General features: G+C 35.8%; 1 protein-coding gene across 11 annotated transcripts in view; it reads left to right on the forward strand.

Annotated features, from left to right (window-relative positions):
* The window catches only part of BIRC6 (baculoviral IAP repeat containing 6), a 165,159-nt gene that overhangs the window by 68,747 nt on the left and 73,027 nt on the right, over nt 1–23,385 (forward strand). For 8 of the 11 annotated variants that reach the window (XM_070734154.1, XM_070734156.1, XM_070734162.1 and 5 more), the window contains 18 exons: nt 1,255–1,410; nt 4,214–4,347; nt 5,046–5,199; nt 5,678–5,836; nt 6,935–7,089; nt 8,140–8,266; nt 10,510–10,620; nt 12,257–12,390; nt 12,697–12,824; nt 13,558–14,120; nt 15,657–15,832; nt 16,780–16,876; nt 17,271–17,465; nt 18,373–18,573; nt 19,031–19,310; nt 20,424–20,680; nt 20,961–21,069; nt 22,237–22,458. In XM_070734154.1, coding sequence (XP_070590255.1) covers nt 1,255–1,410; nt 4,214–4,347; nt 5,046–5,199; nt 5,678–5,836; nt 6,935–7,089; nt 8,140–8,266; nt 10,510–10,620; nt 12,257–12,390; nt 12,697–12,824; nt 13,558–14,120; nt 15,657–15,832; nt 16,780–16,876; nt 17,271–17,465; nt 18,373–18,573; nt 19,031–19,310; nt 20,424–20,680; nt 20,961–21,069; nt 22,237–22,458 — 3,358 coding nt within the window. The remainder of the gene's footprint in view (nt 1–1,254; nt 1,411–4,213; nt 4,348–5,045; nt 5,200–5,677; nt 5,837–6,934; nt 7,090–8,139; nt 8,267–10,509; nt 10,621–12,256; nt 12,391–12,696; nt 12,825–13,557; nt 14,121–15,656; nt 15,833–16,779; nt 16,877–17,270; nt 17,466–18,372; nt 18,574–19,030; nt 19,311–20,423; nt 20,681–20,960; nt 21,070–22,236; nt 22,459–23,385) is intronic. The other 3 variants (XM_070734158.1, XM_070734163.1, XM_070734159.1) reach the window with 1 other exon arrangement.

The following is a 23,385-nucleotide window of genomic DNA, read 5'->3' on the forward strand; positions in this document are numbered from 1 at the left end:
TCCCTGGCTGCTTGGCCGGGGAGGCTCGGCCGAAAGCGGCTGGAGCGGCAGAGCCGAGCACGCCTTCCGCCCGGGAAGTCCTGCCCCTTCATCCCCACCCCTCGCCCCTGTGGCCGGCTCATCCAGGGGGGCGTGTGTGGACTGGCAAGCGGCAAGCGGGAAGACCAAGGGAAGGTTCCTTCAGCCGCCCAACACCTGATCCGCTCCGCAGCGCGGCAGCAGCGAGGAGCCGAAGATGGGGTTTCCCCTTTGCCTTTACCCCATCTTCGGCTCCTCGCTGCTTCCGCGCTGCGGAGCAGATCAGCTGTTGGGCGGCTGAAGGAATCTTCCCTTGGTCTTCCCCGCCGCCCACACGCAAACTCCACCATCTGCGCATGTGCGGCCATGAAAAAAATGGCGCACATGCGCAGATGGTGGTTTTACTTCCGCATCCAATATAACGCGGAAATCGGTTAGCGCGGGAGGTCTTGGAACGTAACCCCCGCGCTAACCGAGAGATCACTGTAACGGGTTCTTAGCTGAACTGCCTTCTCTATACATCATTTTATAATATGATATGTGAGGGAAATACCCATGTTTAGTCATGGAATCTAGCACCTCAAACATGCTCTAGAATAGGCCGTTCATAAGAATTGCATCAAATTCTTTGGCAGTTATTTTTCATATTGGAAAATTGTTTTGTTCTTAGCCAATCATATTAAAGGTCAGTCTTTTTGCCAATAACTCCATGTTTCTTTGGGTACTGATATCCAGGACTCTGAAAAATTCCTTTGCCTGGGAAGCAGTTGAGAGTAAATATTGGGTGGAAAACCCATGCTACGAAACAACTTTGGTAATTCAGCTTATGCAGGAAATAGGCTGAGCCATAGTTAAACTGTTCCACTAAACATATTTTAGGTAATCTATCAGGACCCATTGAATGGATCCTCTGCCAATGGCTAAAAACTGTTTTAATTGATTATTGAGTGACTGTATGGCGTGAAAACCTGCTTCGGCTCTGACATGTTCTTATCAGTTCCCAATATGCTTCTTTAAGAAACGGATTTGAACATGTGAGGAAACTTTTGTAAGGCTCCCACAATTCCACACCGTATTGAGACTATTTTTTGCCCTAAATACTTTCAATGTGGGGGGAGCAAGGTACCTGGGTAATTTATATTTAGATTACATACACATTTTAGCCTCCACCAGGCTTCTTTTAATAGTTGATACCCATCTTTGACTATGCTGGTAACTCTTCCATGTACCATTTAGGAGAACTGCTGGCCCCAATAGCTGCTGAGGCCATGGAGGAGGCTGCAGTAGGAGAGGAGGCAGGAGCTTCAACTGTAGATTCAGATGACGCTCTTCAGCAGTCTGCAGCTCAGTTAGTGGAAACTATCGATGAGCCTTTATCACATGACATTACAGGTAAATCAATATAACTTGCATAAGGGCATTGAATTGTTTAAAACTCTTATTTTTTTTCATTTTGGTAATTCTGCTAAACATTCTTGGATTTCAGTAGTTGTTGGAAAAGTATACTAAACTTGCATAGTACTACTTGTCACCAGCAGAACTGTATGTGTGTGTGTGTGTGTGTGTTTGTTTGTTTGTTTGTTTGTTTGTTTATTTATTAGATTTGTATGCCGCCCCGAGTCTGCAGAGGAGGGCGGCATACAAATCTAATTAATTAATTAATTAATTAATTAATACATACATACATACATACATACATACATACATACATACATACATACATACACACATACAGTTCTGCTGGTGCAAGTAGTACTATGCAAGTTTAGTACTCGGCAACTAAAAAGCCACAGCATATAAACACCACACACAAAATAGCCCAAAGCACGCAGTCTGCTAGAGAGAAGTTGCCTGAAGATGGGCTCCAGCTCAAGTCTGAAAACTCGGCAAAATAAATCTCTGATCCCGATGACCAAGCCCAGATTTGATCTTGCAATGTTATTCTGGGGCATATATATTTGCCTTCTAAGCTTGCTTATTTTCTTGCAGGCATTTTGTTAACCTAACTAACATCATCAGTGCTAGTAAGGAGTGTGGTTTACTGGCAGTTTATATTCTGGTGTCTTGCCTGTCTATGTGGATGGGGGCGGTTTTAGAGATTAGCTTTATAATTGGAGTATTGCTGATTTGATTGTTGGTCTGAAGTTAATCTTGAAGTTAATCTGAGTGCTGATTACTAGTGGAGAGGTGCTGGAGTCTTTTTCTCTTTGGGGCTGGTTGATTATCTCTTTTGCATAGTTTGCAATGCCCCAATCAATAAACTGCCAGTAAACAGCCCAACCAAAGAATCGCCGCCACCCACACAGACCGCCGCCACTCACACAGACAGGCAAGACACCAGAATGTAAACGGACAGCAAATGGCACTCCTTAATAGCACTGATAATGTTACCTAGATTGGGTAATGAAACATTTGTTTTTCACCGTCTCCAAGCATTAGGAGCCCATTGTGAGGCAGCGGGGGGAAGTGCGCATGCGCCAGGGGGGTTATATGCACGCGTGGAGGTTTGTGCACATACACAGGGGAGGGCATGGATGTGGGCACACCCTTCTGGCATGCGAACCAAAAAGGGTTCGCCATCATTACTATAGGTAATTCTCTACTTATAAACATGAATGGGCCCAGAATAGTTGAGTAACGCTTCATTCACCAACTATGATCCTAAGTCTTCCAGTTGCACTTGTTAAATGGAGCATCAGAAAAAAATTGTTTGTTTATTTGTTTGTAGCATTTATATGCCGCCCAATTCCAAATGGACTCTGGGCGGCTTACAGTGGTAAAAATAATATACAATATAGCTACAGTCATATACAAGAGTAAAAACATTATAAAAATACATTAATATCCCTACAAACCATACATACTCTCAATCATTCATGGCCACATCAAGGTGACAACTTAACGGCCCCAGGCCTGCCGGAAAAGCCAGGTTTTCACAGCTTTCCAGAAAGCTGGCAGGGTTGGCCATACTATAAGTCTCCGGTGGCATTTGGTTCCAAAGCATCAGAGTTGCCACAGAGAAGGCCCTTCCCCACAGTCCCGCCAACTGGCATTGTTTGGTTGACAGGGCCTGGGGAAGGCCAACTCTATGGGTCCTTATTGGTTCCAGGTAGTAGGTAGTCCCGTAAGTAGTCTCATCCTAAGCCATGTAGGGCTTTAAAGGTAATAGCCAACACCTTGAATTGTGTCCAAAGACCACTGGTAGCCAATGCAGCTTGTGTAGAGTTGGAGTAATATGTGTGTAACTTGGTACATGCATAATGGCTCGCGCAGCTGCATTTGAACCAGCTGAAATCTCTGAACGCTTTTCAAGGGTAGCCCCATGTCCAGGCTTCCTGGGCATGCTATAGAGAGGAGAGGGCCAGGGCCCCCTACTGTACCTGAGAGGCCTAGATCTTCTCTTTATCCCCACTGGGGAGAACAATCCCTCTGCACACTGGAGGAACAGACCTCACATCTGGCGAATACACTAGCAAATGCCATTGTTCTCGCTTTGTGGCCAGGCCTGGGGGTCGTGAATGTAACATCACGTCCGACTACAACTGTTCTGTATAATTGTGGGTTCGATTGGTTAATTCTTTTTTGGTTTATGATGGGGTTTTTTTATGTTCTTATTACTAATTATTTGACTTGTTTATTGTATGTACTATTTATCATTGTATGTCGCCCTGAATCCCACTGGGATTGGGTGGCATAGAAGTCAAATAAATTGAATTGAATTAAATTGAATTGGATTGAATTTCTCTTCCCCTTGCCCCATGCCCAGAAGGTCTGAATCCTCTATCTGGTTCTCAGACATTCGCAAAATCCCACATTCATGTAACCATGATTTAAACTGTGTTTGCTGGAAATATGCTAACACTGGTTTCCGGCAAAAAAAAAAAGCCAATTGCAAACAATGAATTCAGTTAATGATCTCAGCATTCACTTGCCAACCAAGGATTCACTTAACAAACATGGTGAATTACTTAATAGCTTCTGGAAAAAAATGGAAGATTGGGTCGTCACACAACGGCTCTCTTAATAACAGACACAGCTGGCATCATTCTGGACTCAATTTTGGGTGGAAGACAAGGACTGCCTGTATTTTGTTTGTAAGCTTCTGTTTTTATTGTTGCACTTATTGTTGCAAGCTGCTCAGAGTCATGACAATGACAAAATTCAGTAAATAAATAAACTATTTTAATCACCAAAGGTACTCCACCTTTATCATCTTTGGAAAAAGACAAAGACATTGATCTTGAGTTATTACAAGACCTGATGGAAGTCGACATTGATCCACTAGATATTGATTTGGAAAAAGATCCTCTTGCAGCAAAAGTCTTCAAGGTATGGAGAATAATGCATTTTTTAAATAGCTGCAAAACACCTATGACGCTGTCTTAGTTCTTTTTCAAATATGTATTTCTGATATTAACATCATAGAATCCTGTACAGTATCTGGGCATATGATTATGTAAAGCAATCTTCTTCAATGATACTTTGAATTTCAGCCCCTTTCAATCTGACCATTTAACAGGTGATTGGAATGATTGTACAAAATAATGGTCCAATAATGTGTTGGGAGAAAAGTGCTGTAAATATTAGCTAGGCCATTCCCTTTATACTGTCAAAATTATAGTTCAGTGAAAGAACAAATTGATCTGAAAACTGCCAATATAGTTGGCAGCCAGGGGTGTGCTCTGACTTAGCTCACTGCTGGTTCGCTTTCTCACATACGCAGTACTAAGAACCCAAAAACAGCTTCTGCACATGCACAGAAGCAAAAAACAAGATGGTAGCGCCTACGGTTCAGTGAGCAGAGGGAAATTCCCGTTACCTGTTCTATAGAACCAGTCTGAACCGGCAGGAACCCACTTCTGCCGGCAGCTTAAATGGCAAAAATAAAAGACTGTTGATTTCTTTATAAATATAGATGTCAGGATAGAAATACTGAAGACACAATCTAGTTGAAAGACATGGAAAAAAACTTTTTATTTTGAGGAATTTCAAACCAATAAATTCTTTTCTTTCCCTATTTTACAAAGCCTATAAGTAGCACCTGGTATGATTACTGGGGTGCTGACTATGGTACATACAATTACAATCCTTATATTGGAGGTGCTGGGATTTCTGTGGCAAAACCACCAGTTACAACTGAGAAGAATGGATCACAGATTGTGAGTGTATCAGTTTCTCAAGGTAAGCATATCAGCTATTTTTACCTTTTAGCCCAATTTCAGAGAATACTGTATTTGTGGTAAAAAATACATTATTTTGGATATATTTTAGGTATGCAAATTATGCTTAAAAGTGATTTTAGAGATAATAATTAGGAAACTCTGATCCAGTATCCTGTTAGACAAGGGGTGTAAATGTAAGCATAGAAAGATTATAAAAACAATTTTGCATTTTTTAAAAAGCATGTTAAAATTAAGAACTAGACATTTTTCTGTCTTGGAACCGTGTTTTGCTATTTAGACCAAAGATCTTTCTGACTTGATGAATTTAACTCTTTACTCATGTTTGCACATTTTTATAATTAGTTTCTATTTTAATTCATTTTAAAAGTGTAAGAATAAACAAATATTTAATAACTTACTAATGTTTAATACAATATTAAAACATGTTTTACCTATTTGATGTAATTTACAAATGTGTTTTATGATTCTTTTCAAAGCTTTAGATGCACGTTTAGAGGTTGGATTGGAACATCAAGCAGAACTGATGCTGAAAATGATGTCTACTCTGGAAGCTGATTCCATTTTGCAGGCCCTGACCAATACATCTCCTACATGTAATTTTGCACAGTTAAACCTAAGCCTCTCTGAATGTTATGGTAATCTTTCTCTTGCTATTGTAGATAGTCTAGAAGTTGTAGCTGAATTGTGGTTGTGTTATTTATACCTAATAACAATTAGGTATAATTGACATAATTACATATTAAGTACATATAAACTTCCCATATACACCTAGTTTTACAAACCCTATTAATTTCTTAGTTCATTATAAATATATATATGAGAGGGCTTTTTCTAGTGTACTGGATTTTTCTATTTGGGAAATCCATCTTTTTAAAATGGTCTTAAGATGTTATTTCAACAGTGTCAATTTGTGTAGCTAATATTTATCAACTTTGTGTTTATTTACCATATATTATGACATATTGTTGTTGTGAGCCGCCCCGAGTCTTCGGAGAGGGGCGGCATACAAATCTAATATATTATTATTATTATTATCATCATCATCATCATCATTATTATTATTAGCTGGGGTGGCGCAGCAGGTAGAGTGCTATACTGCAGGCCACTGAAGCTGACTGTAGATCTGTAGGTCAGCAGTTCAAATCTCATCACTAGCTCTAGGTTGACTCAGCCTTCCATCCTTCCAAGGTGGGTAAAATGAGGACCTGGATTGTGCGGGCAATATGCTGGCCCTGTTAAAAAGTGCTATTGCTAACATGTTGTAAACCGCCCTGAGTCTAAAGAGAAGGGCAGCATAAAAATCGAATGAATAAAATAAATAAATAAATATAAATAAATAAAATAAACACGTAGATATAAACAATAACAAAACATTAATTAATGTAGGTGTTTTCTAAAACATAGGACAGGGGTGTCAAACTCGCGGCCCAAAGGCCAGATGTATCATACGTTGGCCAATAAGTTGCAATACATTACGTGACAACAGCAAGTTTGACACCCTGGCATAAGATATGCAAAGAATTTAAATCAGTTTCCTAGCATTATGTTTTCCAGACTCGTTGCAGTTTGAACTTAACTTTTTTGTTTACATCCATTTGTTTTTTCAATTTAATTCAGTTTGAACTCTAGCAAACTGATCATAATATTTTGGAAGAATAACATATTCAGTAACAAACACTATGTGATTCTCTTTTGTAATTAAAAATATCTTGCCTTGCTTTTTTTTTTGCTAGTAACTCAGTCTCCTGGTGGAACAGATGATTCTTTACTACGTGGGTTGCACACTTCAAATCAAAACAATCAGTTTATTATCCAGTTGTCCTCCATTCCAGTGTTAAGCACATGCTTCAATAAACTATTTTCCATGCTACAAGTCCATCATGTTCAGGTACATATTTGTTGCTCTTGGAATTTGTAGAAAGTTTATGTATCCTGTCTTATATTTTTTTTGAACCCTGAAATAAGCACTTGGCCTTATTGCCATGCACTAAAATCCCTAATTAGGCTTATTATCAGAGAATGTCTTATTTTTGGGAGAAATAGGGTAGTATCAGGAAATATACACTAGCTCAGCACTATATTTTGAGTTGAGATCTAGTCCGCTGTTTGCATTTCCAACTTGATTTTTCTAATAAAAGTATTTGACTGTTTCACATTTTTTTAATAAATACATTTAAAAATAAATTGATACTATTTCCAGAACAGCCATACATACATACAGATAGCTGAATATTATTTATGATATACTTTTGGAAATTAAACAATATATTATAAGGCTGAGACAATCCTTATAGGTAAAGTGCTAGTTAACAAAATATTAATAATATCATTTTAAAAAATAAGTATGCACCTGTGAAGATCATGGCTCACAAATTATACTAAAACATAATATAATACATTTTTATGTAGGCTCTATGAAGCCCTGCACTGGTGCTTTAAACTGTAGTTTCTCTGGATGAGTTTACACATAACATTCATCCAACATATCCAGTTATAATATACTGTGTATTTAAACTGTGATTTACAGTATTACATTTTTATAATGCAAATCCAATTAATAATAATGTCCACTTCTTGATTCTAAGATGATTTCATTAGTATATACAATTATGTTGTTAAAATAATAAAACTTTCTAAGTTTTTAAGTAAGCAACAGACCTTAGCGGAACAAAAGCAAATTATTAAGCTCCAATAAAACAAACAAAAATATTTTCTTGAAAAACAATAGTCAAGCACGAGCAAACATTAATTTGGAGTTATGTTGCTGCTTTGACAAACTGGTTATAATCCGTACAAATTAAAATATGACAGAAATAATACACACAGTCTGCAAAAGTAGTTTGTTAACCAAAATACAATTTGATGTTTGAAATCTTAATTGCAAATTCTTGCTTTAAGTATGCCATTTAAATACCATTTGCTAATATTTGTTTCCTAGCTTGAGTCCCTACTACAGTTATGGCTCACATTAAGCCTGAATTCTGGAACTTCTGGAACTAAAGAAAACTGCACTGACATTTTCTTATACAATGCCAACCGGACACCTGTCATTCCTTTAAATCAAGGTGAGCTGCATCACTGTGCACTGCTGCATTGATCTAAATCAGTAGTTTTAAAAATACTGGGATTCTGCTGTATTCAGTATACTTCACTACAGGAAGTCCTTGATTTAACAACAATTCATTCAGTGACCTTTTGAAGTTACAATGGCACTGAAAAAAGTGACTTTATGACTATTTTTCACACGACCGTTGCAGTCTCCCAATGGTCATGTGATCAGAATTCAGGCACATGGCAACTGACTCATAGGGTTACAATATCCCGGGGTCATGTGATCACCTTTTGCCATCTTCTGACAAGCAAAGCCAATGGGGAAGCCAGATTCACTTAACAACCATGTTTCTAGCTTAACAAGTGTGGCAAGAAAGGTTGTAAAATGGGAAAAAATTCACTTTAGAAATGTCTTGCATATCAACGGAGGTTTTTTGCTCAATTGTGGTCAAAAGCTGAGGACTACCTCTGTATATAGATTTTTTTGTTAGGTTGTACTGTAAATTGAAGAAATGTATCCAGTTAAAATTAACTGTCAAAAAGAAAAAGATAGGAGATGGCTATTTTGAGTCCTATATATATTAAATTCCTTTGCATTTGAAAATCAATTCCTGAATCCACTTTTTCTTTCTATCATGAAACATATTGGAATACATTTTTCTCACATTAAAGTATGCTTTAAAAATGAATTAAGCTTTCAACTGGAGGTAATTCTAACACTGTTTTAGGTGATTTCTATATTTGTAGACAGCCAAAAGTCAGTCTGACAGTAAAATGGTGAACCTCCTGGTTTGCACCAGTTCTATAGATTATGACATCACAGAACCAATTCTGTGCGTGCCGGTCTGCATACGCTGTCATCTTTTGGGGGGATTTTATTTTTGTTTTGGGTTTTTTTTTTAAAAAAATTGCTGATTTTTTCCTTCTACGCATGCGCAGAAATTGAGTTTTCGGCACTGTGCATGAATCACTCTCTTTAGTTTGACCCTGGGTAGATAGATGGATGGATTGATGATAGATAGATAGATAGATAGATAGATAGATAGATAGATAGATAGATAGATAGATAGATAGATAGATAGATAGATAGATAAATGGCTGTTAGGTTAAAAATTGCCATAATACACCTAAGCAATTAAGGAACATTTAAAATGATTAAATGTGCAGATTACAGAATCAGTTAGGTTTCTTTCTTGAACCTTAGATTAGTTAGCATATGTGAATGCCTTCTCATTCTATGGTATGTTGTCTGTTGTTGTAAACCACCCAGAGTCATTTAGGTGAGCTGGGTGGTAGAAATTTAATAAATAAATAAATTCCTGGGTTTCTTTTATTTGAAAGAAATTCTGTATTTTAACACACCGTAAAATCTCCAGTCATCTTCAAAATAAATGTTGGCCTTTTAATTTCTCTGATTGTTTATATGGCCTCGACTAACAACCGTTCATTTGACTGTTCAAACTTGCAACAGCATTGTAAAAATGACTTATAATCATTTTTCATACTTACGACAGTTGCAGCATCCCCATGGTCCCATAATCTTAATTCGTATGGCAGCTGGTTCATATTTATGACTGTTTCAGTGTCATGGAATCATGGGAATCAACTTTTGCAACCTTCCGACAAGCAAAGTGAATGTGAAAGCCTATCCACTTAACAGCTATGTTACTAATTTAACAACTGCAGTGATTCACTTAACAAATGTAAGCTTGTAAAATGGGGCAAAACTCCAGAATTGTCCCATTTAGCAACATAAATGTTGGGCTTAATTGTCTGAATCCTCGATTGTAAATTGAGGACTACCTATGTATGTGTACACACACACACACACATACACACACACATATTTTTAGTTCATGTATCTAGACTGCTCGTCTCCCCTAAAGATTTGGTGCCTGCTTGCTTCTATTTTTCTATCTCTGGGGGCTGTACAATATACAGGTTCATAAACTTGAGGGTTAAGCATATATTACTACCCCTTTTTATTAGTCTGTAAAGAAAAAGAGTAATAATACTTTTCCTAGGTTCAGTTGGCTAATTCAATCATTAATATACTGATGCTTGTTACCTAAATAAGACAACAAATGCTGCTTCAAATATTATCAAATTCTTGGACTAAAGGCTCTGGCATACATTTTTTCTCCCTTATCTCGAAAAATTATCATTGACCTTTTCAAATAATTTAACAATAATACCAAAAACTGCAACTTATGGTTGTGATATGCTATTTTTAATTGCTTTGTGTTTTTTCCCCCAGCATCTGTAGCTAGCTTCCTGACTGTCTTGGCATGGTATCCTAATACCTTGCTACGAACATGGTGCCTTGTACTTCACAGCCTAACTCTCATGACAAACATGCAGTTCAATTGTAAGTTCAAGTTAAGTTAGAAATGTAATTATCATTTTATAAAATAGGAAATTTTAAAAATCGTTTTGACTAAAAGTAGTAGACACCAAAAGTTGATGCCTCATTTTAATGAGTGTGTTTGTTAAAATATCAGCATAAAATAAGAATCTCTTATATTAATTCAGTGTATGGAATATGAGGAATTGCTGATCAAAGGAATCTCAATTCACAGCATACTAGATCATTACATAAAATATGCTTTGTGTAGACCAGGGTTGTCAAAACTCCCAGCCTGCAGACCAGATGTGTTATGCACCCACCATGCCCCGTTTAGCAAAGGGTAAAAAAAGGCCCGATACATCACATGATGCCAGCATGAGTTTGACACCCCTGGTGTAGACCATATCAATTTCATAAGTTTATACTGAATAGCGGATAGCAATGATTAGTTAGGTAAATCTCCATTAGCAGCAATATGCCTGAAAATACCTTTCATGAATCCAGCACCTAATTTTAATTTTTAAAAATCTGTTCTTAAAAAGCAAATTGACATACCTGAAAGAAAAAAAATCAGTTTCTAAATGCATTTATTAGGAATGTATGACTGTTTGGGGTTCAAAACAGTTGTTTTGAGTTTAAAATGTTCTGCCCTAAGCAAAAAATGTTCCCATACGGTTCTAGTCTGAAATGTATTGACTTTGCAATGATTCTGTTTTAAATTCAGATTGAGTCCAAACACTTAAGAGAAAGGGTTGGGGCACTTCCAATGAAGTAAGAACAGCTGTTTCCAGCCCAAAATACAGATTATGGATTTGAAAAAAACTTTCTCTGAGAATTCAAAACATTTTTAATTTGATATATTTTGCAGATCACTTACATTTATTAGCATAGGCAGCATAAACATTCTTAGCAAGTAAAAACTGCATGGATATAGATTCCTGCTTATGCCGGTATGGCTACCTAAACAGAAAAGGAAGACAATATTAAAGAGCAATAGTCATATAAATGCTTAGGTGCTACTGTGTTTTCTGGTATATGTATGGTTTGTGACTATGTCCAACCCAAGTCTTTAACAAAGACTTAGTAGTCATTTTGTGAGAATATCTGTAAGCATCCATAATGTGCTTTCCAAATTCTGTTAGCCCCAAAGATGCATCGTTTATTCCCAGTTTTGATAATGTTGATCAATAATCTTGATAAAGCTGTTGCTCCTCCTACATTTTATTAACATTGCTTCTTCATTGCTTATTTGACCCCTATGACAATCATTAAGTGTTGTACCACATGATTCTTGACAAATGTATATTTTATTTTATGTACGTTGAGAGCATATGCACCACGACAAATTCCTTGTGTGTCCAATCACACTTGGCCAATAAAAATTCTATTCTATTCTATTCTACATTTATTTCCCTCATACAGTTTGGCTGCTTGAAACTAATGGTCCTTCTTTTGTTTTGAAAGTGGCAGATGGAGCTAAGAAAGAGATCTGGTACCTTATAGCTAAGAATTTAAGACATTCAACTAGAGACCAAGGTCTCTTTATTAACCCTCCTGCCATTTAGAAATATCTTCAGGTAGAGAGAGAGAGAATGAATATTTCAGAGTCATAAGTATTATAATTTAGGCTAAAGAACCAACCTTTTCTGTCTTACAGCTGGTTCTAGTAGTGCCATTACATCTCAGGAAAGTACTGCCCAGCTATTGGTATCAGATCCTAATCTTGTTCATATTTTAGTGAAGTTTCTTTCTGGAACAAATCCCCATGGAACAAATCAACATAGTCCACAGGTAATATTTTTCATTCATATTAATTTTGTTTATTGAGTTGATTTATATACTATCTTTATTTTTGTATTATTCGGGTAGTCAGTTGGAAGCATGTATAGGTAAATGTTAATCTTTTAAGAGAAATAATATGATTATTCAAACCTACCAATTAACATTGCAGTTTTAAATGTGGATAAGTAGATATCTCTCACCTTGAAATCAGAATGGAATGCAATTTTAACCACATTAAATAGTTTAATCAGAAACTATTTCAGACAACGTAGTTATTCAGAATATAATGCAAATGCTTCTTTAAATCTCTTTCAGGTTGGGCCAACAGCTACCCAAGCTATGCAAGAATTCCTTACTCGTTTACAAGTGCATCTTTCTTCGGCATGCCCTCAGATGTTCAGTGAATTTTTATTAAAGTTGATACATATTCTTTCAATTGAGAGGTAATGTTTATTATAAATACAAAAATTTATAGTTTTGGACTATAGAAACACTGCATATGCTTATTTTAGAATTAGTCATTTTAGTAAATGGATATTAAATTACCATGTTTCTGACTTATTAAAACTATTGAAAAATAAACCCTAACCATAGTTATTTTGGACCATGCAAAGTATAACTGAAAGCCATCAGCATAAAATTCTGTTGGCAAGCCAAGAGAATTATTAAAAATTTAAAAAATCCAACAGGAGCAATACATGTAAACAATAAAGACAATATCTATGATCATGAAAGTAATTTAGTGATGCATTGTTGTTCTTTGACGATTACAATAAAAATGAGCAGTGTTTCAGAAAATGAATCAGAAACTAGCTGTATGCAAACAAAGGAAAGGGCTACTTTACAAACCATATTGGCTCAGGCACCCCTAGTTTACAGAGTCCTCTTTTCAGATCCTTTGGGCAGTACTAAGAGAAAACAAAATCATAGTTTTGTGAGCCTGTTTCCTTAATCAGTCTCTAGCTGCCTATTCAACATTGCTATTATTTAATCGTGTGACTGGGTGGGAGTGGGCACTAAGCTTTTCATCAAGTGTAAAGATGGCCAAAATTTTGGGCTTAGTGAGTTCTATTAACTGCCAACTCTTATATAATAAAATATGCAGTATGTATACCTGCATGATTTTGATTTTCATCAGCCTAAATAACTCCAATTTTCATTTCCCTTTATTTCTAGGGGTGCTTTTCAGACTGGCCAGGGTCCTCTGGATGCACAAGTGAAGCTTTTGGAATTTACCCTTGAGCAGAATTTTGAAGTCGTTTCAGTGAGCACCATTTCTGCTGTCATTGAATCCATCACATTTCTAGTGCACCATTACATTACGTGTACCGATAAAGTGATGTCTCGTAGTGGTTCTGACAGTTCAGTTGGCGCTCGAGCATGTTTTGGAGGTCTCTTTGCTAATATCATCCGACCAGGGGATGCCAAAGCAGTCTGTGGAGAGATGACGAGGGATCAGCTGATGTTTGATTTGCTCAAGTTGGTCAATATCCTGGTTCAGCTGCCTCTTTCAAGCAACAGAGAATATAGTGCTCGGGCTCAAGTGGCCAGCAGCACCATGGACAGTGTCTCTGATGAAGAAAAGGTTTCTGGTGGAAAAGATAGCAATGGAAACAGTGGGAGTACTCAAGGCTCCACTGTCTATGTAGCTGACCTAGTCTTAGCAAACCAACAAATTATGAGTCAGATTCTGTCTGCTCTGGGCCAGTGCAACAGCAGTGCTATGGCAATGATCATTGGTAGGTATTTTAATTTTGCATGTATATAATTTCTGTATCCTGCTTACCCATCTCAAAAGATCAGAGCAACTTGTGTGCAATTCTTAGGTAATCCATAGTACTGCCTGCTGTTATTCCAGCTACACCCATATTTAAATAAAGGGTTCTAGAGTTTTTGTTTGTATTTCAAAAAAAATTATGTAAGAATGAATGACCATTCAAGACATTTTTGACTCCTACCAACTATGCAGATGGATAATCTGGAATAGCTCAGGTAATATAACAAATGTTTTTTATCCCTGAATTATTATAGATAGCTTAGTATGTTTTTTCAGCGAAGTAACAGAAGAATTAACAATGACACATATAAAAATCTTAGTGTTAAACCTTGTGCTTCCCCACGTACCAATCTCAAGTTTTCCTCTAAAATTTGTTTTAAAAAATGGAGGCTGGTATGCAATGATCAGAAAAATAGCCATACTAACTATAGAAATAGAATACAAATAATAGAATAATTTTGCCAGTGAAGCGAAATGAAACCAATAGAAACAGAAAGAGAAACTGAATAGCATTTCTTTTAAAACATTTCTTTAGCAAACCTATATTTTATGTTTTAGATACACAATCCACTTTTTCTTTAGAAGGTCAAGATGCCATATATAGCATTTCATCCTTCAATTTATATCCGCAATAACAATTCCACTGCTACCTATTAAGTAATTCAAGCTGACCAGCTCTAAGTCATCAAGAGAACCTCCATGGTTCTTGGTCAATTTGAATGTTTTCCCCTGTTCCTAATCCATCAGTTTAATTACTATACCATAGTGTCTCTTAATATGGCACTAGAAAGAATGCAAAGTTTGTAGCAGTCAAACATTCTTGTAAATATTCTAAAGTTGTTTTATTATATAAAGTGTCATTGACTTCTATGAAACACATACACACGCATATATTAAAGAGAGAAAATACAGTTTCCATCCATACTAAGTCAAAGTACCTAACTTTATACAGGATCTAAAACCTCAACATAATTGTCTCAGAATATGATGTCTTTAATATATGAATGGGTATCTTTGTCTCATTAGTCTGTAAATCAGCTTGTATATTTATTTTTATTTATTTATTTTATTTATAAAGTATGTATATGTTCAGAAAGTAGTTAAAGAAAAAAGATTTTGAAGAGGAAATGTCCTGCTCTCATAGTAATTTGCAAATGACAGTGTGGGGAACAGAAAATAATATATTGTTATTGCTATTTATCAGGGGTCCCCAAACCTGGCAACTTTAAGAAACCTACAAAAATGCACTGAAAATGGCATTATAAGCCAGTTTTTGCATTTTTATTTTGCCATTAGCATGCATAATAATGAAATATGAATATGTTAAATCTACAGACTTGCGTGCTATTTGTTCTTCAACAAAAAACATGAGCTGATAATTTTATATTACTGTTTTTGGAAAGGTTGCAAGATCATCCTGAATTAAATGGATAATTCTATTTTAAATATTTCACTGTTGCCCAGAGCCTTTAGATTTATGCACTTCTTTATATCATAGGGGCCAGTGGTTTACATCTTACAAAACATGAGAATTTTCACGGAGGATTGGATGCCATATCAGTTGGAGATGGATTATTTACTATATTAACAACCCTCAGTAAAAAAGCTACTACGGTGCAAGTGATGCTTCAGCCAATTCTTACCTATATGGCCTGTGGGTATATGGGAAGACAAGTAAGTGTTCAAAGTATTACCTTGCAATTGATTTCTCATCCTCTCTCTGCTGAAGACTTAGGGAAATTATTTGGACTGCTTTATTACAGTCTTTTCTGTGTTACTATTGGAGTTTTTTCTCCTTTGAAAAATAAACCAGAAGCTCACACAGTTGACTGATTTTAGCTGAATTAAATAACTTCTTTATAATTATAATAACATATTCACAATACCATATGCTGAGTATTTCTTCTTCATTCAGTTGCAGAAAATTAGCTTCACTACAACAAGTTGAGAGCAGAAACCTTACAGAGGCCAAATAGATATAACAGAGACCTTGTGGAGACCGGAACCACATCCAGCCTTAAGCTTACAATTTCTCCTGCACAGACCCAATAGCAGTTAACTCCCATTGACTCACTCAGTCTCTGTGCTTATTTATTGGCTGACCATGTTACTACTAGCTCTTCTAGCTCATGAATATCTTAGTAGTTACAAACTGGAACTGAATTAACTAGGAATCCACTGAAGAAAAGAAGCAGTGAATGTTTAATCTAATTCTAGCCAGCTGACTTAGTGGCTCTTTTCGTTCTTTTCATCAAGTTCCTTTTTTTCAACCCAGCTATTAAACATGGAGGACTCCTTTAAACTTTACTGAAATTAAAATATTAACCGATACATTATTAATATAGGATGTAGACATTATTCTTTGCAATAGGTATAATGGGCATTGGCAGATTTGTTTCACTGCTCTTCAGCTAACTTCAGACTGAAATTTAATTTCAGGGGAAAAAACAGTTGTTCCGATATTTATTTTAATTGTTTAAAATAAAAACAGAAACAAATATAGAAACATGATATGGTAGATCATTGTTCCTCTGTAATATGAAGCAAACCTATATAGTTAAATTATCAATGGATCATGGTATATACATTTAGGTATTTTTTTGTTTGTTTGTTTCCACTAGGGTTCTCTTGCCACTTGCCAGTTGTCTGAACCTTTGCTATGGTTCATTTTAAGAGTGCTGGATACCAGTGAGGCACTGAAAGCTTTTCATGATATGGGTAAGGATCTTTTTTTCCATTTTTTTTATAAATATACTGAAATTACAATCAAAGCTATCAAAATTACAATCAAAACAGGTTTGTATATGAACTAAAGAGCTCCTTGTGTCCCTACCCAGCCTTGAGTACTTCAGACTGCACTTTTGCTCTAACAATTTTTGACTATTAAGAGAACAGGAGAAAGGAAAGGGAGTATGCGAAGGGAAATAGTTGCAAAGAGGCTGGTCTCAAATATGGTTTAAATTCTGACCAAAGAATCTTAAATATCCTGTCTTAGTGTAGGCATAATTGTTTCCAGATTTTTAACAAACTGTCCTCGGCTTTTTGTCAAAACTGTTTAAATTGTAACCGATCATATTGTTATTCTCTTTCTGTTATTGACTTTCTTTCTTAGGAGGCGTTCAGCTCATTTGCAATAACATGGTGACCAGTACCAGAGCCATTGTAAACACAGCGAGAAGCATGGTTTCAACCATTATGAAATTCTTAGACTCTGGCCCTAGCAAGACAACAGATGGTACTTTGAAAGCAAGAGTCCTAGCCTCTGAGCCTGATAATGCAGAAGGAATCCACAATTTTGCACCATTGGGTAAGTTATGTAGCTCTATATTTGTTATGATTTTGAAACACAGTAGAATAGAATGTGTTGGCAGGTTTTGAGGAAAACTCAGATTTTGCAAAATAATATTAAATTACTAGAGAAAACAGAAGGAATAACCCCACCTGGTGGTGGAGTACAATAGCCAGAAAATGTTACTTTAGTATAGAAAGGAGGATTATGTGGGGAGTTTCAGGTATCATGAAATAGGTTGTTTGAAATTCTGAACACCAATGTTCATCACAAAAGTTTGCTATGTATCACAGTTCCAAAATTTGTAAGAACTGTACAGAATTGTTAAAGCTATATAGTTAGCCTTTGGATAAGATTTGATATAAGAAAATAATAAATTTGGAAGGGACATTGGAGGTCTTCTAGTCCAAACCCCTGCACAGCAGGAAACCCTTTATCATACCAATCTCTTAAAGAAAAATATGGAGAGATTTACATTGTAGCCACTTCCCCATTAAATTTTATTTAAATATGTTTTATTCTACGTTTAGAGCTTCAGTTGTATAGCAGCTCAGATAAGAATATGATTTTAAATCATTGCATTTAACCATAGCATTTTAAAATTAAAATCACTAGATGTTCCTTGTTTCATTGTAACTAAAAAAATTTAAACACTAGCATTTTTTAAAAAATTATCTTCTCACACATTCATTATCATTTTAATGGATATGAAATACTCAGTGATTGGCATCACACATATAATATTTATTTGTTCTAGTTGTATATAAAGAACAGTAAGTAAAATATATATAGCCACAAATGGAGTTCAACTGCTTGCCTCTGGGCAACACAAATATTATTTCTTTCTCTTCTCTTTTGGCTTTTTGATCTGTTTGCAAGTTTATCTGGCATATTTTAAAAAATTAATTGCAATTATTTATTGAAGGCTCAATTACGTCAAGTAGTCCTACAGCCCAGCCTGCTGAAGTATTGCTGCAGGCAACTCCACCACATCGAAGGGCTCGATCTGCCGCTTGGTCTTACATCTTTCTACCTGAGGAAGCCTGGTGTGACCTTACAATTCATCTCCCTGCTGCAGTGTTGCTAAAAGAAATACATATTCAACCACATCTTGCCTCTCTTGCAAGTAGGTATCTTCACAATACCTCATTTGTTATATTGTCCTTTAAAGTGGTATTACTAGGAGAAAGCTCTTAACACAATCTGATTCCAGGTTCCGTCTTAAAAGATCTTAAAACATGGTAGGTCTATGCCAAATAATGTACAGTTTTAAATCTATTTAAAATTAATACTTGGAAGAAATGATCTGACTTAAAAGAACTGACAATGTTCTAGAAGCTAAAGTAGACAACTTTCAAAATTCTTACATTTATTGTCAACATTATCTGGGGTGTGGAAAACAAGAAATTAAAAGTCATAAGATAAAACGAAATATAGCTATGAACAGTTTACATCAAAACTAAAAGCTACCTTATTTGGCCCTCCCTTTTATTTGTATTTATTTCATGTTTTAAAGTAATGAAATTGATGTCTGTAAATTTTGTTCTCAATATAAATGTATGTGAACGTTCCTATCTCTACAGCATGCCCTTCTTCGGTATCTGTTGAAATAAGTGCAGATGGGGTGAACATGTTACCTTTGTCAACACCTGTTATCACAAGTGGTCTTACCTACATAAAAATACAGCTTGTAAAAGCTGAAGTTGCCTCAGCTGTGTGTCTTCGCCTTCATCGCCCACGGGATGCTAGCACATTAGGACTATCTCAGATTAAACTACTTGGACTCACTGCCTTTGGTAACACTTCGTCTGCAACAGTCAATAATCCATTCCTTCCTTCTGAAGACCAGGTATCTAAAACAAGGTATGTTTTATCAGTAGAGATATCAGATTAATTCATGTTCTTATGTCAAACAATTTTGCTATGTTATAAGACTTAATGGATACTATTATTCATACTGTCTCTACAGCAAACCTCAGGCTTAGCAGGGGAAGGGGGTGTTGTATGGAGTTATGCCGACTCACATTTCTCTGAATATCATTCCAAGTATGACAGTTGGGCTTGAAAATAGACTTCCAGTTGCAGTTTTTATATATCTGTTCCTATAACAATATTTGAGAAAGGTTTTGGGAGACAGAGCAAAGAGACTAACAGATAAGAGACTGCATACCCCACAACTAGATAGGTGGATGGGGCAAGAAGAGACCTCCCTAATTTCTCAGGCAGTAATGAAGATGGTAGGAGAAGTGTATTTTCAGGCTTGCAAGATTCTGTTAATGTAATTTTATAATAAAGTAGTAATAGCTTATCTAATCATTTCATGTCTGCTCTACCTAGTAAGGCTGACAATCCCCTATGGCAACTAGACTTCAGCAAACATTTGAATTTTTTTGAAGTTTGTTGGTGTAATATATAAGCCTTTAATGATTACCACCACTCCTTTTATATCTTTTTTCATTTTTTGGAAATCAATAATATCTTTTCCACTGATTAGATTTGGGAAATAACAAAAATAATGCTTTTCTGTTTGGGAAGTGTTGGATTATAAATTTAGGCCTCACAGACAATTTGGGAGGCACAATGAATCCAATTTTTGACAAACAAGTCCGGAGGATATTTTTTTATGCTCTATACTTTTAAATTTTGGATTTTAAAGTTTCATACCATTTTTATTGTAACTCGTACCAAGATGGACTGGAACATAAACAATCCTAGCTTGTAATTTTGATTTGAGGAGCTGTGAACAGGATTAAACCTAATCCTAACTTCTGAACTTCAAGTCTACATAACTCAAAGAAGGGTTTTCTTTCAAAAGAAATACTAAAATTATTTTCATATCTTTTTAATAAATTGGATAAACCTGCAAGTCTTGAGAGAAACAGTATTTTCGGTTTTACACACCAATTTACGTAATAAATACATGTTGTGTTGAAGTAAAGATGGAATCTGTTTTAATTGTACTTCTGTCTTTTCCAGCATTGGATGGTTAAGGCTGCTGCATCATTGCCTCACTCACATAAGTGAATTAGAAGGAATGATGGCTAGTGCTGCAGCACCTACTGCCAACCTGTTGCAGACCTGTGCTGCTCTCCTGATGTCACCATACTGTGGCATGCACTCACCAAATATTGAGGCTGTGCTTGTAAAAATTGGACTTCAGTCCACTAAAATAGGCCTCAAGCTCATTGACATTCTTTTAAGAAATTGTTCTGCCTCCGGAAGTGACCCTACAGGTAAGATAATAGTTTAATCTCTTTCTAGTTTTACGTTTGGTGAGACTTCTGCTCAGAAAAAGGAAGTCAGATCATGCATTTACTTATAGTGAGATTTGAAAATGTGTCTTGACTTTTCCAACTTGATAAGCTATGTTAACAAACTGTAATTATCATGAGTAAAAGCTTGGGAAAACATTGTTTTTCTTAATTAAAACTATTAAAATATTTTGGCAGACCAATGAATTATATGTGTACGTCCTTAGTTGTTGTTGTTTTTTACTTTTGTTTATATGAGAAGATTTGAATAGCCCGTTACTTTTTGGAAGATTAAATGGTCTGTCTTCTGACTCCACAATTGACATTCTCTATCAGCTTGGGACGACTCAGGACCCTGGAACAAAAGAAAGGTAAATATTTTCTTTTTAAATAGATATACAATTTTGAGATCTATAGATTGTATCCTCCCATCTCTATGATCTAATCTGGATGCAGTCATTTTGTATGCATAGTTGTAGTTTAGATAGATAGATAGATAGATAGATAGATAGATAGATAGATAGATAGATAGATAGATAGATAGATAGATAGATAGATAGATAGATAGATAGATAGATAGATAGATAGATAGATAGATAGATTAGACAGACAGACAGACAGACAGACATATTTTGCTTTATTTGAACTTCAGCCAAGGAAATTTAGCATTTGGGAATTAGAACAAACTTTGCTTTTACTCGGCAGTATAGGTAGCATCCTCCTTTTTGACTTTTGAGTGTCTTGTCAATAAGATAAAGTATACTAAAATCCCAAATGTTAGGAGTGGATAAATTCTGTAAGGGCAACCTGTATGTGTGAATCATTGAATATAAAGACAAGATATAAAAGCCAGGACAAATTAATTTTAGGCATTTGTAATATTGTTTGATTGTTGTGAGATGCCTAGAGTCATTGAAAGTCAGACACCATACAAGTTTAATAAATTGTGGTTGGTCACACAATCAGCCAGATGTTTAGAATGGATTTGATTTGTTTGTCCACCTATGAAGTCTTCCCCAAGAACCTAGAATAGGCAGATACTGTTACTGAATTATTTTGAAATAACTTTCAGTTTGAGATTATTTTTAATTTGTGCGCTGGATTAAACTTCATTTTTTCCCCCTACATTCATATTCATATTTTCTCAAAACTGTTTTGCAGTATTGTTACTATGTATTATTGTACTGCTATTGTGGGTTTTTCTGTGATTTTATTTTTTCCTATGTGTGCCACCAAAAGCCATTTTGATAGCAGCAGGTTAGAAATAGATTCAATAAATATATCTTAAAAGAGCTCGTACCCTTCCCGAGACTTGTGAAAACTTGTCATTTATCCCAGATATTAGTCTAGAATGGGGAGGAACAAATGGATATTAGGCCACCATTGTGGTGAGTGTATGAGGGATATTACTATTCAAATGGCTTTTCTGGTGAGCTACTTAGGATTATTATATATAAGACAGGCGGCCATGTATGTAAGTTTTGCAAACAAATAAATATACCTACTATATGCTTTCTTTGTGTATTTCCATTTTCTAGAATTCAAGCTTTGTTGAAATGGGTCAGTGATTCTGCAAGAGTTGCAGCCATGAAAAAAAGTGGCCGAGTTAATTATGTCTGCCCAAACAGTTCGACAAGAGAATATGGTCTTCTCATGCCATCTCCTTCACATTTACATTGTGTAGCAGCAATTTTATGGCATAGCTATGAATTGCTTGTAGAATATGACTTGCCAGCATTGTTGAACAGAGAACTCTTTGAGTAAGTAGCCAATGCATTAGTTTTACTAAGTGATAGAAGTCTGGACTAGAATTTCATGTTTTTTTCAAATGCTTTGAGTGCCGTAAATACTCAAATACTTGAACATAAATTGCTGATGTAATAAAACTATCCACAAAAAATGTATTTCCCAATGAAACCACAGATGCTTTGCTCCTTTTATGCTTACGTTTTACTGGCTTTTTTTCCATATGTTTTTGACAAAACGCTGGTACAAGTAGTCCTCCACTTACAAACATTTGTTTAGCAACCATTTAAAGTTGCAACAATATGAAAAAAGTGATGTATGACCGTTTTTCACACATGTTGCAAGTTCAGTATCCCCATGGCCATGTGATCAATTTGGATACTTGGCAATTGACATGCATTTATGACCATTGCAGTGTCCCAAGGTTATGTGATTACCTTTTGCAACCTTTTGACAAGAATATCAATGAGGAAGCCAGATTCACTTAACAACCATAATTTAATAACTCTGGCAAGAAAGTTCATAAAATGGGGCAAAACTAATGTTTGCTTAGCAACAGAAATTTTGGCTTCAGTTATTGTCATAAATCAAGGACTCCTTGTACTGTAAATTAACAAAAACATACACAAAGATAAGTGACTGTTACAATGATTATCATTCAGAAATATGGGCCTCAAACGTATATTTCTATGTAAATTTGTAATCTAATAGGATTTTCCGGCTTGGATAGTGTCTCAAGTCTTTTTAGTTTTCACTTAAAATGTGGGCATTTTCAAGATGCAGTAAATGCTTTGATTCTGTACTAGCACAGGTGAGTGGCAAGGGTTCTGTAACTGCAATTCTATAATGGATCTAATTACCTACCAAAACTTGCTTTTGTTAGGAAATGTTAAATTCAGAATTTCATTTTAAAAATTTACCTCTCTTAATTGGCAGGCCTA

The sequence above is a fragment of the Erythrolamprus reginae genome, chromosome 1, assembly GCF_031021105.1.
Source record: "Erythrolamprus reginae isolate rEryReg1 chromosome 1, rEryReg1.hap1, whole genome shotgun sequence".
NCBI classification, from domain to species: Eukaryota; Metazoa; Chordata; class Lepidosauria; order Squamata; family Dipsadidae; genus Erythrolamprus; species Erythrolamprus reginae.